This window comes from Amblyraja radiata, chromosome 5 (assembly GCF_010909765.2).
Source record: "Amblyraja radiata isolate CabotCenter1 chromosome 5, sAmbRad1.1.pri, whole genome shotgun sequence".
NCBI lineage: Eukaryota > Metazoa > Chordata > Chondrichthyes > Rajiformes > Rajidae > Amblyraja > Amblyraja radiata.
Genome location: NC_045960.1, coordinates 22,383,663 through 22,403,929, shown reverse-complemented (window position 1 = coordinate 22,403,929; position 20,267 = coordinate 22,383,663). Strand labels below are relative to the sequence as shown.

Sequence of the window (20,267 nt, the reverse complement as noted above, 5' to 3'; positions counted from 1 at the left end):
TTTCTCCAGCATTTTTGTGTACCATTGGGAAGGCATCTTTCATGCCCTTGTTTGATATCTCTCATCTTCTGAAAAAATATCAACGGCTGAAATATTTCTGGACTCCTGCATGTCCTTTACAGGTAGCACTGCTATAATGTGGTAGCCATGTTCCTAAGAAACCATGTATTGTAAAAACCAAGTTGTAAACATAATTATGGCAATGGGGAAAAGGGGGGTTATTTTTCCCTTCAGGATTTTCAAAAGTAAATAGCATTTTTAATAGCATATTTTTGTTACTACAAGCTAAAAATATGAAAGGCTTAGGTTACATTGTTCAATATAGTATCATTGTACAAGTGTCAACAGAAATGATCACACCGTTAATTTTAATGGCTACCCATGATGAAACTCGCAGCTGTTCTCTAGAGACAATGATTGGTATGTGGTTACTGCTGGGAAGTTATATGGAAAGTTTTTTTCCCCAAGACAGCGTATTTTTCCTGCTTATTATGCAATTGCTATTGTATATATTAAACAGTAGCGCATTGATTCCTGGTCATATGTTTCCATCATTAAAACAACCTTCAGGCTCCTATAATCAGCAAATTAGGAATTAAATTAAACAAATTTGCCAATTTACTTTGAGTCTTTTGGGCTCCAACCTGTAAAACCAGTCTCCCATATGGAATGTAAACAGACTGCCCAAAACACTCAGCAGTTTGGGCAGCATCTGTGGAAAGAGAAACAGCTTGTTAACAGTTCAGATCTGAGATACTTTTTATGGGACTTCATCAAAGACCTTACTGAAGTTTGTGTCGACTTCATCAACAACATCCCATTCATCAATAACTTTGTTAACTCTTTGAAAATGTTGGTTAAATTAGGCAGATGGGATCTCTTCCTAGCAAAGACATACTGATACAGTTGAATTCATCTATGACTTTGTAAATGTAGATTAATCCAGCCCCCTAAAAAAAATTCCTAGAAGATGAGAGATATCAAAGAAGGGCAAGAAAGATACCTTCTCAATGGCTTTCTTTGATGATAGATTCACTGATTTGTACTAACTGTTGTCCCTGCTATCCTTCTTGAATACATGTAGCAAATTTGTTGTCTTTCCAAAAGATTTGGCACCTCAACAAATTACTGAAAGTCTTTCTCGAAACTATTTTGTATAGTTTTTGACAATTAGTTTCTGTGAGTAATAATGTTGTTCCTATCAGAATGATGCACAGAAATATAGGCTCACTACTAAGTAAAACAATTTCAACTGCTATGTAATTATTTTATTTGTGTTTTAAAATTTAGAAATCCATGATATGCTTCCATTCAAGCCAAAAATCTTTATTGCAAATACCACACAAGACATTGAATGTTCACCACCAAGAGGACTGCCTCTGCCTGTTGTGGGGTGGTATAGGGGCAGTGCACAAATTCCATCTGAAGGTCGTGTCTATCAGGCTGGCAATAAACTGATTTTCAATGAAACATCACAGAAAGATTCAGGAATTTACACCTGTCATGCTAAAAACAAAGCTGGAGAGAAGACCAGTGAACTGAACATCACTGTGGCAAGTAAGGAACCTTTAATTTTGTTTAATTTAAGTTGCCTACTGAAGAAATCATTCATAGCCAATGAATTACTTTGATGGACGAGTAAATTACAGATAAAAGCAGCCAGCATACACAAAGATTCCATAAGCAGTATTAAGATCAAAGACCAATTTTATTTATGCACTAGGAACTGCAGATGCTCGTTGCCAAAAAGTGACACACAGTGCTGGGTTTAACCCTGCAGGTCAGGCAGCATCTTTGGAGAGCAAGTATAGGTGACGTTTTGGGTCGAGACCCTTCTTCAGACATCAAAATCTATTTGGTTTGTGGGGAGTTTTAGTTGAGGGAGAATTAATTGGGCAGAAGAATGGAAAAATCAACAAATATGTTCACATGAGATTAGGTGGTTTATCAATCTGAAGCCATGGCATATGTTTCTCAACTAAGTAGAAACCGATAAATTCAAATCTCATTCAGCAAATCACTTGGGCCTATACACAGCCATAGTCTGAAAATTCTCCAACCTTAAGTGTGATTGCATGTTGTAGGAAACATCACTCTTCGTACAGTGCTCTGGGCTTAATGCCCCTTTCTACAATGTTTAGTTTTGATGATTTAAAGAATCATACCTCTTTGGCAGTTAAAGAGTGCTTTAAGATTGCCTCATCGCACAGAGCTATGTAGCAGCCACTTGGGGAGTGTATTCCATTATTAATGGATAAAACAAATAGGCGTTTATCTCATATAAACAGAAAATATTGGAAATAGCAGATCTGTCCCCATCCGTGGGAAAAGAAACGGAGTCAAGGTTTCAGATCAAAGATCCTTTGTCATCGCTGGGATGGAGACAAAATAAACAATAGAAGCATGTAAAGGAGTGTGAGGAGGGGGCTGTATCTGAAAGGGTAAAACCAGAGTTAACATGGGGATAAACTGTAACCAAGGGTAAATTAGAGAATGGGAGCAGTTAAAGAGCGGGAACATGGACAAAACAATGTAGGAGTTGTGAAATACAGAGCAGGGAGACATGCCCGGCAGATAAGGGTAGCATGTCCTCTACTCTTGGAGGAAAAAAACAAAAGGAAGCTGAGGCAATATCATTGATGTAGAGAGATAACAAGTTATTTGAAGTTGTGGTATTCAGCATTTAGTCCAGAAGACTGCAACGTGTCCAGCCAGAAAATTAGGTGCTGTTCTTTAAGCTGGCATTGGGGCTCATTGTAATAGTACAGGAGGTCACCAATCGATTAGGTTGGAGTGAGATGGAAAATTAAAGCAGGGACTGTGGTACTAAGAACTGTGGACTCCACCCCTGTGGACTGCGCAGAAGTTAAAGCGTATATCTATCATTGTTAAGGTGGAGGTTGGCCAGGGCTCAGTGAGAGATTCTTGGTGCTTATCAGATGCTCGTGTCCTCTTAAAAGGCAGACAGCAAAGTTATCATTTTATTACATGGTCTTCGTACTTTTCAGTGCACTGTTGAAAGACAACTGTGTTATGCGTCTTAGAATTTATACCTTCCAGTAGATTTTAGCCAGTGACTCGGATTTGATGATACCTGTAGCACCTTTGTCAATATCAAAGCTAGCGTTACTACAATAACTAATTTTTGATTTTGGGGTTATATGATTCATGAGCCCGAGGGGAAAAATCAGTTTGTTTCTAAAAACAATTGCTATCCTGTGCCTCCTGGAGAAGTGTGCATTTACAAAAACTGAATTGGGCAAGGGCATAATTGGACCCAGATGTAATGGCTCAGTTTCAACAATGCTCATTTTATCTAGGCACTTACTTTATTTTTAAAATACTTGATAGCTCCTTGTGCCTGCAGGATTATAGCTAAGCAACTCATAACAGACTTGGCAAAAAAGAGATGAATCCCCTGGTGATTATTATTTGTAAACGTTAAAGCTGACCCTACATTATTACATTTTCTCTTTGTTTCCAATGGGCAAATATAAGCTGGAACCTTTCCATTACTAATTGGTTTCCTTTCAGAATATTAAGAGGTATGCTACCATTTTGTTCTTAATGCTAAATGATAATGAGTCAAATTTTCGGTTGAAGTAAGTTTGATGAATAGCTTTCTTCATAATGTATGTGCAGATTTTTCAGCAACCTCAGTTTAAAGATTGATGAATATGTGCAAATATCTGTATCTGACTAAAACTAAACTATCTCATCATTAGTATGCATCAAGTGTCATGAAGTTATGTGTAGGTAGGAACTGCTGGTGCTGGTTTAAATGCAAAGATAGACACAAAAAGCTGGAGTAACTCAGCGAGACAGACATCATCTCTGGAGAGAAGGAATAGGTAACTTTTCAGGTCAAAATGAGGGTCGGGTCTGAAGAGGGGTCTCTAGGCCTTGTAATTGTTGATTTGATACCGTCATCAATCATTTCACTTTTTATTTTTAAATCCTTCAATATTATTGGTGAAAGGTGTATTCTGTTAATTATCCTTTGCAATCCAATCCCAGTAGCCCTATCTCATCTTTTGCACTGTCAACCTGCATCTAAGGGACAAAGAAATTGAGCTGAAAGGTGCAGTGGTTCAAGTGTACGGGATACAATGGAAAATTGTTGTTTTCCCTGCATTTCAGGCACATCAAACTAGCCATGAGTACAATCAAACTATACATAAGTAGCACAGAGAGAGCAAAAAGTGAAGAGTGCAGAATATAGTGTTGCACTACAGAGAAAGTACAAATTAAAAAAGTGCAAGGCCACAATGAGGTAGATTGGGAATTGGGGAATACATCCTTGGCATAAGCGGGGTTCTTTCCAGAGTCTGATAAATTACAGGGATTCCCCATACAGCCTATGTGAAATGGAAGAATAGAATAGAATAGAATCTTTAATTGCCACGCAACCAGGGTTGGTGGTATTTGGGTTCGGTACATGATGGTACACTGCTTTTGTTACATAACACTAATAACACAGATCACCGTAATAAAGTGCATCCATACCACATCACAAATCACAATTGTAAGTAATACAAGTAATTGTATTCAGATCCTTCTGTGCCACATTTTAGGGTACCATTATTCCTAGCTTTCTCAAGACTGATATTTTGAAGACAATAGTAATTTACTCTTGTTAATGACCAGAAATCTTTATTGAATTAGAATGGAATAGGAATGTTGGGTTATGCTAAATCTACTCTTGTAAATGTTTCTTTCCCCCACATAGCAATACCAGAGTGGGTCATCAAGCCATCAGACACCCAGCTAAATGAAGGGATGCCAGGATTTTTGCCCTGTAGCACCCGCGGTATCCCAACTCCCATAGCTACCTGGTTCCGGAATAATGTGGACATTTCTGGTGTAAGTATGCCACTCATCTTCAGAGGCATGTGTGTGGTTTATGTCTGGCTTATATTGACAAAGAACAAATTACTAATTCTTTGCTTCCTCTGAAGGAAGGAATTATTATACAGATGATATGTTAGGTTGTTGGTTGAGGAATAAGTATTAGCTAAAGCTCATCTTCTATTCTGATACGACTGTACATTCGTCCTTTGAATATTGTCAGGATAATTAACATTGCAAATGAAAGATAACAGCTCCGAGTAATATAATGCTTCCTCAGCACAATGTTGGTTTGAGAGTTTGATTTAATGCTCAAACACTTGAGATTGGTCACATAATGGCTCAACAGACAGGATGCTGCTAGTGAGCCAAGCTAGCAACTGTTATAAATGCCAAAATAATTTCCAAAGCAGCTAAAGTAAATATTAACCTGATATGGGTTGCTCATAAGATGAATATTGCTGAATCATTCACTGTAATAGAATTGTTTAACTCTAAACAATAGAAATAAGAGCTGCAAATATCTTAATCCACACTTATTATTTTTCCAACATCCCACACGAGCTCCAAGACCAATTAGTCATGCTGTATAGAATTTAGGAGTAACAAAAGCATTTTCAATGACCAATGCAATGTGGTATTGCACTTACAGTAGTTTTGAAACATTTCCTTGTTTGTCACCAAGCTACTTGCTGGTATCTCTACACACAGTCTACGGAACTTAAATTGTCTGACAAATTGTTCAATATAATTTATGCATTTTTGTTATTTCTGCCCCTCTTGGTACACTGCGCCCCCACCTTCCCTCATATATTCTTCATCTCGGACAAAGAATGTCAGCCGCTTACTGATGTTCATGATGTGTTGCAGTCACACTGATTCCTGAGCTTGAACAACCCCAGTACCTAGCTGTTCAGTTGATTTTTAGCACAATCTGAAGTTGCCAGCTAAATGTTTGTTTGTAAACTAATCAGTGCACATCCTAGATCTACATTATCATGAAGGTTAACTTCACACATAGCTGCACTCCCTCCACCAGAGCATCTCTTGCATTACACCGCTTTGTGGCGCCACCCGGTGGTTAGACCACTTACTATGCGAACCCTCGGCAGTCGGGGGTAGGGTCACGTGACTGGGTAACGGCGGGAAGGAGTTGTCACGAGGTAGAGGGGTGTGCCCTAATATAAATAATGAGCCATGGGTCAACCTTCCCCCATTCGCGTGTGTGTTGTTCTCTTTGCTTTGACAATAAAGACCACTTTGATTCACCACACATGGCTTAACTTATTCGCCCTCCATATTGGTGACCCCAACGATCCAAAACGGTCATTTTGGATTTAAACGATGTTTGCAGCCAACGATCAACCTCAACAGCCCGAGGTCGCCGACAATCCAACCCAGCAAAATGCTGTCTCCCTGAAGCTGCCCATGTTCTGGACATCGCAGCCCCAGGTGTGGTTCCAACAAGCCGAGGCCCAGTTTCACGTTCGACGCTTGCTTATTCGCCCGCCATAGCTTTTAATTCTGCACACAGGGAAATAAGTGAACTTCTTGTACCTGGAGCTCAATTTTTAAATCTCAAATAAAATTGAGTAGAAATACAACAAACATTTGTTGACAAATATTGCAGACGACTGCGCTTTCTAATGCCCCTGTCCCACTTAGGAAACCCGAACGGAAACCTCTGGAGACTTTGCGCCCCACTCAAGGTTTCCGTGCGGTTTCCGTGAGGTTCCCGGAGGTTTTTGTCAGTCTCCTTAATGGTCGAAAGTGGTTTCCGCTTCTTCTATATTCCGGCGATTATTTCAAAAAATTCAAAACCGGCCTTACCTTCCACTACCTGCAACCTCCAGCAACCACCTTCAACTAGCAACCGGCTTTGACTAAAAAATTACCGATTTTTAAAACGGCGACCTATTTTTAGTCGCGGCCGGTTTTGAATTTTTTTAAATAATCGCCGGAACATAGAAGAAGCGGAAACCACTTTCGACCATTAGGGAGACTGACAAAAACCTCCGGGAACCGCAAGGAAACCTTTGGTGGGGATTAAAGTCTCCAGAGGTTTCCGTTCAGGTTTCCTAAGTGGGACAGGGGCATATAAGGCTTCAGGTTGCTGTGAATTCCAGTGGCTAATGACTGGTTAAATTACAGGACAGTCGGTTTGAGCAGCTGGCCAATGGAACGCTGCGCATTAATAACGTGGAGGTATATGATGGAACTGTGTACAAATGTCAGAGCAGCACACCAGCAGGCTACATCGAGGGATATGCCCGTGTCTATGTCCTAGGTAAGTGCAGGTGGCCAACCTGGATGATCATTTTAACTTTGAATTATGTCTAAATTCTGAAGTCAGCCGACTTGTCTGGGGTTTCAAATCATTAGTACATAGTTTCAAAGCGGCGCAATACAACATCCTAATGATGGACGTCATAGCACTGCTCATTTTTAATATTCTTTATTTATGCTCTTCTGCAATACATATTCATTTATACTAATTATCAATTTTGGCAGAGGGGACAAACATATTGAAGAAGTTTGCAGCTGATACAAACTTATGTGAGATTATGAATAGTATAGAATGAAAAGAGACTTCAAGGACTGAGAGTGTATAAAATCATGAGGGGTATAGATACGGTGAATGCATGCAGCCGTTTACCCCAGGGTTGGAAAATTAAGAACTAGAGGGAATAGGTTTGCAGGGGGGCAGATTGAACAGGAATTTGAGGGGCAACCTTTTCACACAGTGGGTATATGAGAGAGCTGCCAGAGGAAGTAGTTGCTTCAGGCATAACAACATTTAAGTCATTTGGAGACATGCATGGATATAAAATGCTTGGAGGTATATGAGCCAAATGCAGACAAATGGGACCAGCTTTGATGGGGCATCTTGGTCAATATGGGCGATTTGTGCCAAGGGGCCTGTTTTCATTCTGAATGACTATGATTCACTGATACACTGTCTTTCTATTCCTTTGGTAATTTGGCATCTCTGGTTTATCTGGTAGATCTCAGCACATTGAAAATTAATATTGTCATGCACTGATAGACAGTTAATTTTTTTTGTTTTCCATGCAATCCGTGCTGAGTATACTATACATGAGTACAACAGATAATTCAAAAACAAAAGCAAACAATGGAGAAATAGTATTACAGCTGTAGAGAAAGTGCAGATATAAAAAAGTGCAAGCCCTGTGCAATTAAGTGCAAGTGCAACAGCAGATTGGAAAATCGGGAATAAATCCTAAACACATGAGAGTCTGATAACAGCGGGGAAGAAACTGTTCTTGAATCTGGTGGTACATGCTCTTAAGCTTTTGTATCTTCAGCTTGAAGAGGGGAGAAAGGAAAATGACCAGGATATGTGGTCCTTGATTATGTTGGCTACTCCTCCCGAAGCAGCGTGAAGTGGAGAAGTAGTTGACGGTGAGGGGAGGGGTGGGAGGTTCTGGCTTGTATGATGCATTATGCATGTCAGTTATACTGCTACCATTTGCCCTCAAGTGCTTCTACAGCCCTGCCCAATTTGAGGAGTAATATAGTGTCGTGGTCAAGTTGCAGGACTAACAGCCAGCGTTCTGGACACACAGACATGAGTTCAAACCAACTCATGTGTGCTAGGGGAAATCCAAATACAGAAAAATAAAGTTATAGCTTATAAAGCTATAACTACTTTTAAAAGACACACGGGCAGGTGCATGGACAGGAAAGGTTGAGAGGATATGAGCCAAACGCAGGCAGGTGGGGCTAGTGTTCATGAGGTATCTTGATCGGCAAAGGCAAGTTGGGCCGAAGGGTCTGTTTCTGTGCTGTATGACAACTTATGCTAATTATTACATTAAGCAACTGTCAAGTCAGTCAAACATGATTTGCTTTGTTGGTTTTCATTTATTAGTGCATATTTTTTTGAAGTGACAATTAATTTTGACCTGGATTAATGTGTCTAAAAGTTTCTGTAGTTGATGTTAAGCTGAATGCACTTCAATTACCAGTTGTTCACTCTCCGGACAGGAGTGCACCATTTTGCAATCTTCCAGTCTTCTGGCACCAGTTTAATATCTGAGCAATACTGGAAGATTACCAACAGAGCCTCAGCAATTTTGTCCTCACTTCCCTTGGTGTCCAAAATTGTAGCATTTTCAAATTGGGATCCCTTTACTATAAACATACCATTTTTCCCCAAAAATTATGTCTTGTTAACTTTCTTGGTTATCTTCTTTACATACAGTATTTAGTTTGACTTTTGACCCTTAGATTTAAATCTTTACAGATTTTTTTTATGTTAGCTTTAAATCTACCCTTGTATCTTCTTTGCAATACTGTGTTTTTTAAAATATATCCAGCTTCTTCTGAATTGAACTGAATATTTTTCTGTTTCACGTTAATCCCCCTCATGGAATCTGTACCCATGGTATTGCTGCTTCAAAGTTCCCTTGTGGCTTATTTACAATTGTACCTACCAAATGTTAAATCACATCCACCCCAGGCTATATTCCTTTCAGACACAGAATTAACCAACTTCCAGTTGAGGATTTCACTTTTTTTGTTTTTTTTGTTTTCATAACAATTCTAATATCTCTTGTCACATTCTGGGTTTGCCCCATTTTATTCCGTGGAGTTGAACTGAATCCAGCACAGCATCCTCTTTTTGAGTGGGAAACTCTGGTCACAAGGATGTTCTCATTTACATATGGTATACCAACTTCCATGCTCCCAGTCTAAGTTCCCCTTAAATCAATGCTCTAAAGTTCTTGCATCTTTCTGGAATTGAAAGTTTGCTCTCCATCTCTTTCCTGTTTTAATTATAATCAAATAGTTCTTGTATACCATCCACGTCTATCCCTGTTACAGTAAAGGGACTAAAACTCCATGCAACACTCCCAGCTGTACCCTCACTAACATTCTGTGAGATAACACAGAACTGAGTTGGATGATCAGCCATGATCATATTGAATGGCGGTGCAGGCTCGAAGGGCCGAATGGCCTACTCCTGCACCTATTTTCTATGTTTCTATGTTTAACTAGTGTCAACAGGTGAGGCAAAAAGCCAGTCTCTGTGCTGTATCTTTCAATCAATGATTTCCCACAAACAAAGCCATGCTGACTATCCCCCATCAGTTCTTGCCTTTCCAGTAGCTGAAAAATGGCAGGTGGAGTTTAATCGAGACACAGGTAAGATAATGCATTTTGGGAGTACTAATGAGGCTGGGACATAAACTATGAATGGTAGGTTTTACGGACCATTGAGGATGCAGAGGGACCTCAGAGTACAAGTCCACAGACCCTGGAAGGTGGCATTGCAGATGGGTGATGTGGTTAGAAAGGCATACAGGATACTGCCCCTTCTTAATCTGGGCATTGAATGCAGAAGGAGGGAGATGATGCTTCAAATTTATAAAATATTAGAACCAGTGGGGCAACTTTTTCACATAGATTTCACATAAATGTTTCAAATGTATAAAATATTCGAACCAGTGGGGCAACTTTTTCACATAGATTTCACATAAATGCTTCAAATTTATAAAATATTATGGTGGGTATATGGATGAGCTAATCAGATGGAGTAGTTTGAGACAATAACATTTAAAATACATTCAGACAGGTACATGGATAGGAAAGGTTTGAGGAATATGGCGTAGGTAAATGGTACTAGCTTGGATGGCATGGACTTCAGTCAGCATGGACGATTTGGGCCAAAAGGCTGTTTCTCTGCTGTATAACTATTACTGATTTCCAGTACAAAGTTGCTTGTGGATTCCAAATACTTAACACTGCTACAAGCATTGTATAATACAAACCAAACAACATCTTACTGTGTGCCAAAGCACTAGATAGAATCTGAAATAGATTTCATATTTACATGTTCCCAGAATTATTGTTGGTTTCAACATTATTATTACGTTTAATTGAAAACATATCCAAGATTGGCTTGTAACACCAATTGAAGCAATTGATTAATTTTTTTGCCTTGTGGTCTGAATTGGCTTTGTGATTATGCAGATGCCTCCCACTTCCAGACCCCAACTTTCCCCCCCCTTTCTTAGCAGCATGAACCCCATGGCTACAGGGAGTCAAAAGTAGCCTAAACCATTTTGCTGACTGGCAGTTTAGTCATTGACTGTTGACATACAGGCACTCTTCAAATCATAAGCAGGAACCCTAGCCTTTTTTGTCTTTTACCTTGCACCTTTAACATCCCTATCTCTAGCGTGGCTTTCATTGCCTAACTCAGCAGAAATCACAAGGTTTGGATCTTTGTTAAGACTTTATCACCAAGCTGGTAGCAGGTAGTAGTTGCACTAACATGTGGGAGTTAACTGTGATAACTTTAAAAAAAGCTTGATTTCAGTACAAATCTGTACAATTATTAATCTAATTTCTATCCCAATGCCTAAAATGCCACGTGCTGAAGCACTAACTTGTGACTCTATGTTCCTCATTGCAGAAAAGCTTAAGTTCACTCCAACTCCACAGCAACATCAGTGTATGGAGCTGAATAAGGATATTACAATCCAATGCTCTGCTACTGGTCGTGAGAAACCACTCATCAGATGGAGCAAAAATGGTGAGAGTTCTTTTATGGATATATATCCAGGGCACCGATCAGTAAATTCCACTGAATTTTAAACCTTGTTTTCAATCTTGTTAGAATGGTATTAGTTACCTTACTACCTGTACTATTAAAAACCATTAAATTGCCAACTGAGAATTGTTCTATACCTCATCACGACATGTTAAATCCAAGAGTCTCAGATATTTTTGTGTCTACAGGGAGAGGTTCTCTCAAAACCTCCTGCCTCTTTGCGCAGATGTTCCTTTCGGACATTGAAGCAACTATATTTCTTACACTTTTATCATTACTACTCTGTACCAAAAAAATCCCAGGCTTTCAGCTCAATTTCTTCACTCCCTGAGCATCCTTGTTCTCTGCTCACTCCGCAGAATGTTGTAGCTGAATTCATTAACTTGACCTTCAAGCTGAGAACATTTGGAGTTTCAGATTTCTAGGATTTGTACTTAGGCCTTTTTTCTGCTGGAAAGGATATGTGTTTATGAAGGATGCAAGTGTGTTTACTATTGTTAAATTTTCCATATTTTGTGCTCAAAATGGCTTACCAATTGTCTATCTCATACATTTTCCTTCAGTGACTGATGACAATTCCTTTGTTTTGCTTTTTGAAAGGTTCTTGCTCCTCGCCCTACACTGTCCATTACCTAATCATTGGCCTTCTATTGTGTGAGCCTGGAGACAGTCATCAGGTTGATTCAGCGGCTCCCCTGCACATGCAGTTTGCATTAAATATAGCTTAGTGGTACAGTGTCAGTACTGCTTAATCATTCTCCAGAGATCTGGGTTCCCAATCTCTACGAGGGTGGCAGTAGAATTGGGTCCAAGAACAGTTGAAGGGGGAAAAAATGGGGTGAGTGTGAATGGGTGCTTGAAGGCTGGTGTGGAGGCAATGGGCTGAAGAGCCTATTTCGGTACGTCACGGTATGACTATAAACCCATCTTCATCCAATGTTAATCAAAAATAGTTCCCAAAACTTTGTTACAGTATTATTAGATTTTTAAGTAATACTGCTTTAGTAATACTCTCAAACAAATGTATGAAACGTGTTTATATTTTGGAAAATTTCCCTCAGATTTTGGAGTTTTATTCATTGCTTTTTTAATTTTCTCCCTCTTATCTTGGACATGACAATGGATTGCTGGGCCACTGTTATCATTGAGCACCTTTGCCTGTGATCAGCTGCTTAGTGGAGAAAGGCAGTTGAGGATGAGGAAAATCTGGGAGAATTAAATACAATCTATGATGATCTGACACAATTGCTTCTGGCAAGAGTTACAGCCTAACAACCATCATGAATGCATCATAAAGAAGTTTCCTCGATGTCCTTGTGTGTTTAAGTCGATATTTACCAGACTATTGTTTAACAGAATCACAGTAGACATTTGTCCCATTGTGTCCTGGCTGGTGGTGAAACCTACTCTGCTTCATCCAATCTGCAGGGATCTTGTGATTCGGCCACTCAAGGTGTCGATTTTGTTAGCTGTTCAGCATTTTTTTGATGATGCAGTTTTGTAATGTGCCAGTGCCTTTCATTTAGCATCAGAATAACTTGTGCTATTTCTAATTGGTACAGATGGCAGTCGTATATCCCCTCACATCAGGCAGGAAGCCGGATTATTGCACTTCACCAATGTGACCAAAAGTGATGCCGGACAGTATGCCTGTATTGCATCAAACATTCAAGGGAAAATCAGGGCGTCTGTCCGCCTTATTGTTGCAGGTATGATGCCTTTATATGCAAAGTGAGTCTGGAGAGGTTTGCAAGGGTCCCTGTCACAATTTATTCCCAACAGCTCTGTCACAGAGGGCTCTGTGATTTACGGACGGTTCCCAGGGACGCATTCAGAGACTGACATCGAGTGCTGCTGGAAGGTCATCAACTCGGTGAAAGACGCTCTTTGGTCTGCCTGAGTTTTGTTGACCACCCAGCGGAGCGGGATGTCCATCTGGGAATGTTGCTGAGTGGCCCGCAGCAGACTGCAGGAGTACGTGCTGAGGGACGCACTGAAGCTTGGTGCAGCCAACGCCAAGGCTCGGTTGGGGAGGACCACAGTCTAAGGCCCTTCTGCTGCTGTACATGGGGGGCAGGGTGTGGTGGAGACGACCCTCAAAAAATAAGGGAAGGGATTTCACGCCAGTGGGCCACATGAGTGGCAAGGGTGGGGGAAAAAAAATTGGTGTAATTTGTATAAACAGTATTGAATGTTTGTATAGCCTCCGAGAATGTTGGATGAATTTTTTGCACAATTCCTGTATTGCATATATTACTTGAATAAAGTCTATATTGAATTTTTTTTTTAAATTACCCACCTCAGCTGTCTGTTCACCTAGTTATCTCGACTAAACTAAACCATGTGGCTCACTTTAATTCCAGTTTGAAATCAAGGGAACTTCATGGTTTGGAACGATCTTGATCATTGTGTTCAGGTTAGGGGTGAGAAACTTTGGATCATAATGAGTCAGTGTTGGGAAAGATAGGGGGGGGGGGCAAGGGCAGAGGGCAGAGGATGGCCAAGGGCAGAGGATGGCACAGTGAGTCAGAAGCAATGGAGCCAGGTTCAAGTCTCACTCTGTATCCAACCAAGATTCTACCAGATCTGGAGGTACTTGCTGCTGGCTGTAGTGGCAAATAGAAAACGGATTGTTATTTATTACTGAAATTTCTCCGAATGACTGACGGAAATAAATAAAGCGTGCCTCACAACCCATACCTCTCCCTATCATTTGTATGCCACACGTCTGTGTCTTTCCTTAGTCTTGCCAAAGTTTAAGATGGAGCCTGAGAACACAACCGTGTACCAGGGATTCATTGCAGTGCTGAACTGTCAAGCCACAGGAGAACCACACCCTAACATTCATTGGAAAGTGAAGGAGAAGATCTTGGACTCCAGCAAGAGCTTACAAAGGTATGACATAGTCTGTTACTAATGCAGGCAATATGAGAAAACTCTCCAGTTTGGCACAAAAGCCTGCTCGTGCTCTTGTTAGCCATCTGGAATATTGACTTAAACATGAATCCCGTAACCAGCCATGACTGAATCTTTCTTATGGTTTGTTTCTGCATATTTGATCACAGAATACGGAAAATGGAAAATGGCTCATTGATAATCTATGATGTCAGTGCAGATGATACAGGGAAGTACACGTGCATTGCTGGCAACAATTGCAACATTCTGCACCGAGATGCCTTTCTCTATGTTGTCGGTCTGTATTATTCTGCTCATCACCTTAGCCTTGCATGACAATTGCAAATTGATAGTTAAGAAATAAGATCTTAACTTTGCTACATGATCTTTCCTTGCATGTTCCTTTAGAAAAACCTGCAGCTCATGGAGATGATGATAAGCAACATACTCCATATAAGATGATTCAGACAATTGGCCTTTCTGTCGGCGCTGCTGTTGCTTATATTATCAATGTACTGGGTCTCATGTTCTATTGCAAAAAGCGACGAAAGGCAAAGCGGTTGCATAAAGGACCAGAGGGCGAAGAACCTGAAATGGAGGCACTAAATGGTAAGATGAAATTATGCCAGGTACCTTCAACAAATAACATGCTGGTGAAAATGAAAAAAAACTATTGATGCTGAAAATCTGAAGTAAAAACAAAAATGCCAGAAACACACTACAGGTCAGGCAACATATGTGAAAAGAGCAACAGAGTTAACCCTTTGTCAGAACTGAGAAAGAAAACAAATTAATTACTGGTGCAGAGGTGGGGAATAGATTCCTGGGGAGGAGGAGAAGAATAAGTTGTGCTTTAAGGTCTGAGCTTATTAAATGTGGTGAAGCTGCAACATTAGTAGATCAGTTTTTTTTTGTAGGTTCCTGTGCATTCTTGGCTCTGCCCCTGGTAGTTTATGCACTGATAGTTTATCCCCTTGAGCTTGCACATTCTGAGGTCTTCACTGCTGTGACCAAGCTCTGTAAACCTATCTTTACCCCACATCCCTTTATGTCTTCACTCAGCAGAAGTGTGACATTCTCAGATGTAAAATTAACTCTTGACATGTATACACAAGCGAATTACAATTGTTCACCACCATTGTGCGTGGAAATACTATCCGAGTTGATTCAGAAAGAGACATTCTAATTTTTTGTTTCCCATCAGAGAAGGAAGAGGATGCAATTTCTATAACTTAATCCTACCTTGGAATGCTTTACCTTTGTGATGGAAAAAGCCATTTTTGGAGATCAACACCATGGCACAATGTCATGAAACATTCCACTACGTCCATACCATCCATTAAGCACCCATTTTTTCCAGAAATCCCACACATACCCCATTTTATATTCCCCATATTCTTCCCCGTCCCCTGACTATTGTTGACCCACATACTAGGAGCTTTTTACAAAGGCCAATTAACCTACCAACCTTCAAGATTTTGGGATGTTGGAGGAAACACATATGTTCTTGGGAAGAGCGTGCAAACTCCACACGCTCCATAGCAGTTCGGATTGAATCCAAATCTCTGGAGCGTGAGCCAGCGGTTCTACGAACCGTGCTATATTCATGAAGATCAACACTTCAGCTTTCATGCTGACATAAGGATAAAACTGGAAAGTAAAATGTGTGAATAGAAAGTTATTCTATGCAAATAATTAATATTGAATTATATAATCTTGTGTACAAATTTGTGTGTGCATTATAAGATTATAATAGTACAAATAACTGAATGAAATGTATATTTTAAATCACCTTTTTTTTTGGATGCCAGGTGGCGCTGTGCAGCAGAATGGCCAACTAACAGCTGAGATTCAGGAGGAAGCATCCATTAACAACATTAGCATGACAGTGGTACCCAACAAGCGTCACAGTATGCATGATAAACTGCATTTCCCTCGTGCAAACCTGCAGACAATCACAACCCTTGGTACGTAACACGACCTATGTAACAAGATACGGGTAGGGCAGTGGTTGTCTACGTGGATTTTAGTAAGACATTTGATGAAAGTCCGTTGTTAAGATTAAGATGCATGGGATCCATGGTGACATGACCATTTAATACAGCACTGGATTACTCATTGAAGACAGAGGGTTGTGGTGGAATGGTTTTATTCTGGCTGTAGGTCTGTGAACAGTGGAGTTCTGCACGGATCTGTGCAGGGACCTCTGTTGGTGATATGTATATGTGGATGTAAATGGACATGGGTTAGTTAGCAAGTTTATAGATTACACCAAAATTGGTCAAGTTACTGACAGTGAGGAAGGTTGTCAAAGTACACAGCGGGATATAGATCGGCTACAAAAATCGGCAAAGAAATAGCAGATGGAATTTAATCTGAGCAAGTATGAGGTATTGCCCGTTGAAACTTAGAATGTATGTAGAATTAATGGCAAGACCCTAACAGCGTTGATGTACAGAGGGATCTTGGCATCCAAGTCCATAGCTCGCTGAAAATGGAGGAAAAGTGTACAAAACTCTTTCACTTCTACTCTACAGCAACCTTTTTCAAAAAATTAATGATAAATTCCTTCCTTGAAACACAATTGCACAAGAAAATTAATATAATCATAGAAATTTAATATGATTATGAGCAATTTTGACAGCCACAACTCTTTTGCTGTGTCATTTCTTCATACTTGTCTATTCCTTGATTTATCAAATATCTATCCAACTTCAGTGTAAATACTTCTCATGATCCAACTTCCACCACCCGTTGGGGCAGAATTCCAGAGATTTGCCAGGCTCTGACAGAAAAAATTTCAATTTATCTCAATTTTAAATCTCCACCATTGATCCTTACTGAGGTGTGTACGCCACTTCTTTTCCTGAAGTTAATAACCAGCTCCTTTGTCTTGCTAACATTGAAGGAGAGGTTATGTTTTGCCACCATGTTACTAACTCCTTATCTCCTTCCTGTACTCTACAATGTCATCGTTCAAAATCTGTGCATCTACGCCAATGTCATCTGCAAACTTGTAAATGTAGTTGGAGCAAAATTTGGCTGCACAGTTGTGAGACTATAGGAAGAGTGGCAATGGACTGAGAACGCGTCCACTCAGGCACCAAGATTGTTGGTGATAAGGATATCTAGGAACTTGGAAATGCTGGCTATTTCAACAGCAGCTCCAGTGATAAGGACCAGATTGCATTCACTCCATTATGTTGTTAGGTCAACAGCAAATATTTTCTTCTTGCTGATGGGCTAGGTAATCATCCTGACACCATGACGTAACATTTTCAATCTCTCCTACTTCATCTCATCATTGTTGTTGATCGGACCAATTACAGTGATAGGACATTATGACAATTACATTTGCCTCGAATAAAATGAAAAGGCACATTATTTCAACATAGAACAGAATAGTACAGAACTTTCAGCCTGTGCTGAACATGATGCCAAGACCAACTCTTAAGAGCCTGTCCCACTTGGGCGACCTAATCTGCGAGTTCTGGCGAGTTTGCCCTCGACTCATACTCGGAGCATGGTCGACACAAGGTGGTAGGAGGTCTTTGTAACTCTCCTTCATGCTCGAGAGTGGTCTCCGCGTACTCGAGCCCTCAGCTAGGTCGCGGCGTTTTTTTCAATATGTTAAAAAATGCCCGCGAGTAAAATAGGTCGCCATGGAAAAAATTGATACTTTTTTTTACCCATAGGTTAAGTCGTAGTAGGTCGTAGTAGGTCGGCATGTTAGTCATAGGTAATCGAGTGTAGTCGAAGGTAGTCGTAGATAGTTTTCATCATAGTCGAGGTGAGGTCGAAGGGAGATCGAAGGAGGTCGTCTTCACTCTCCACTATTCGCTGTCCAATTTTTCCGAAGTTAGTCGGAGCTAGATGTAGCTAGTCGAAGCTGGTCTTCAACATAGTCGAAGGAGGTCGAAGGAGGTCTTCAACATGTCATTTTTTTCAAACTCTTCTAAACTCGCCAATAAGGTCGCCCAAGTCTGACAACCCCTTTATCTGCCTGCACGTTATCCATATCCCTCCATTCACTGCATATCCATATGCCTATCCAAAATTCTCTTAAATGCCAATATCATATCTGCGCCAATCACCACCACCAAAAGCGCATTCCAGGCACTCATCTCCTGTGTGTAATTAAAAGAAAACCTTCTCCTTCAAGCTTTGCCCCAATCACCTTAAAACTCTGCCCTCTAGTATTTGATTTTTTAATCCTGGGGAAAAGGTTCTGAATGTCAATCCTATCTATGTATCTCATAATTTTATATACTTCTATCAGGTATCCCACAACCAGAGAAGACCATCCAAATCTGTCCAACCTCTCCTTGTAGTTCACACCCCTGATTCCAGTAAACCTCTTCACCCTATTCCAATCCCTCCACATCCTTCCTATAATAGAGCACCCAGAACTGTATGCAGTAATCCGTATGCGGCCTAATGAAAGTCATAAAAAGCTGCAACATGACTTCCTGACTCTTATACTCAATGCCCCGACTAATGAAAGCAACCATACCATATATGCTTTCTTTGCTATTCTATTTACTTATGTTGCTACTTGCAGGGAGTTATGAACTTGAACTCCAAGATCCCTCTGTACATCAATGCTGTTAAGGGTCATGCTGTTAACTCTATATTTTCCCTTTACATTTGACCTCCTGGATGCAACAACTCGCACTTGCTCGGATTAAACTCTATCTGCCATTGTGCACCCATTTCCGTAGCTGATCCATATCCCTCTCTATACTTTGACAGCCTTCCTCACAATCGGCGACCACAGCAATCTTGGTGTCATCTGCAAACTTACTAACCAACTTGTCTATGTTTATATCCAAGTCATTTATATATATCACAGACACAAATCTCTGCGGAATTCCACTAGTCATAGACCTCCAGCCTGAATATTGTCCATCCATCGCAACCCTCTGCTTTCAATCAGTAAGACAGTTCTGAATTCTTACAATAATGTCATTGTTAATCCCATGTATCTTAATCTTCTGGATCAACCTACCGTGGGGGACATTATCAAATGCCGTACGAAAATCCAGGTAGACAACATTTATCGCCATAACCTCATCAGCTAACTTAAAGATCAAGTTGGCATTGTACTTGGCTACACATCATGGGTGCACAGGGAATGGAGCAAGGGACTGAGCACACAATCCTGAGAGGCACCAGGGTTGAGGGTCAGACTGGAGGAAATGTTATGACCTATTATAAGTAACTGAGGTTTGTTGGCCATGGAGTCCAGAAGCAAGTTGTAAATGGAGGCCCTAAAGTCAAGGTCCAAAAGTTGAGTTGTGCTGATTAGGTATTATAGTTTTGGAGGCTGGGCTGTAATCCATGTATAGCATCCTACCATAGGTATTCTTATTATCAACACGATCCTGAGCTGCTGAATCTATTGCAAGAGGGACGGGGCCCTCGGTAGACCTCTTTTCCCGTTACATGAATTGCAGAGGGTCTAGATTGTCCAAAATACTGACGCAGATGTGGGCTATTACCCCTTAAAATTCTGTGCGGGAGAGAGAACTTTAAATTCACATAGCAGTATTTGTGGAGGGAATTGCTTTTTTTTGTGTCTAATTGATTAGTTTTTGGCATCATTAGTTGCGGGACTTCATACCAACTGCACTTTAAAGCCAACGAGTTTCAGCTATTTCTTGTGCAAGACATCCTTGCATTTGAACGTCAAATGCTGTTAGTACAAACTTAAAAGAATGCCATTTGAGCATGAAATCAACAAGCTGTTTGTATTTATTTAAAAATTAGATGGTTTAGTGATGAAGAATTAAAAAAAAAATAGTACTGCCTGCGTCACAGCAGTGTTGATGGGTATTTCATGCAATAGTGCAGAACATTACAAACCAGGAAAGTTGCAGGTTCCATCCTGTTAGCTGCTGCGTTTGCTTCACATTATGGCAAGGATTGAAATCAGATGCAGTTG

At 40.3% G+C, this 20,267-nt stretch overlaps 1 protein-coding gene across 1 annotated transcript in view; it reads left to right on the top strand.

Annotated features, from left to right (window-relative positions):
• Positions 1-20,267, top strand: part of ptk7 (protein tyrosine kinase 7 (inactive)) — a 153,453-nt gene that overhangs the window by 114,727 nt on the left and 18,459 nt on the right. The window contains exons 7-15 of the mRNA XM_033020727.1: positions 1,291-1,557; positions 4,730-4,863; positions 7,000-7,135; positions 11,291-11,410; positions 12,991-13,137; positions 14,173-14,323; positions 14,494-14,621; positions 14,732-14,932; positions 16,135-16,290. Coding sequence (XP_032876618.1) covers positions 1,291-1,557; positions 4,730-4,863; positions 7,000-7,135; positions 11,291-11,410; positions 12,991-13,137; positions 14,173-14,323; positions 14,494-14,621; positions 14,732-14,932; positions 16,135-16,290 — 1,440 coding nt within the window. The remainder of the gene's footprint in view (positions 1-1,290; positions 1,558-4,729; positions 4,864-6,999; positions 7,136-11,290; positions 11,411-12,990; positions 13,138-14,172; positions 14,324-14,493; positions 14,622-14,731; positions 14,933-16,134; positions 16,291-20,267) is intronic.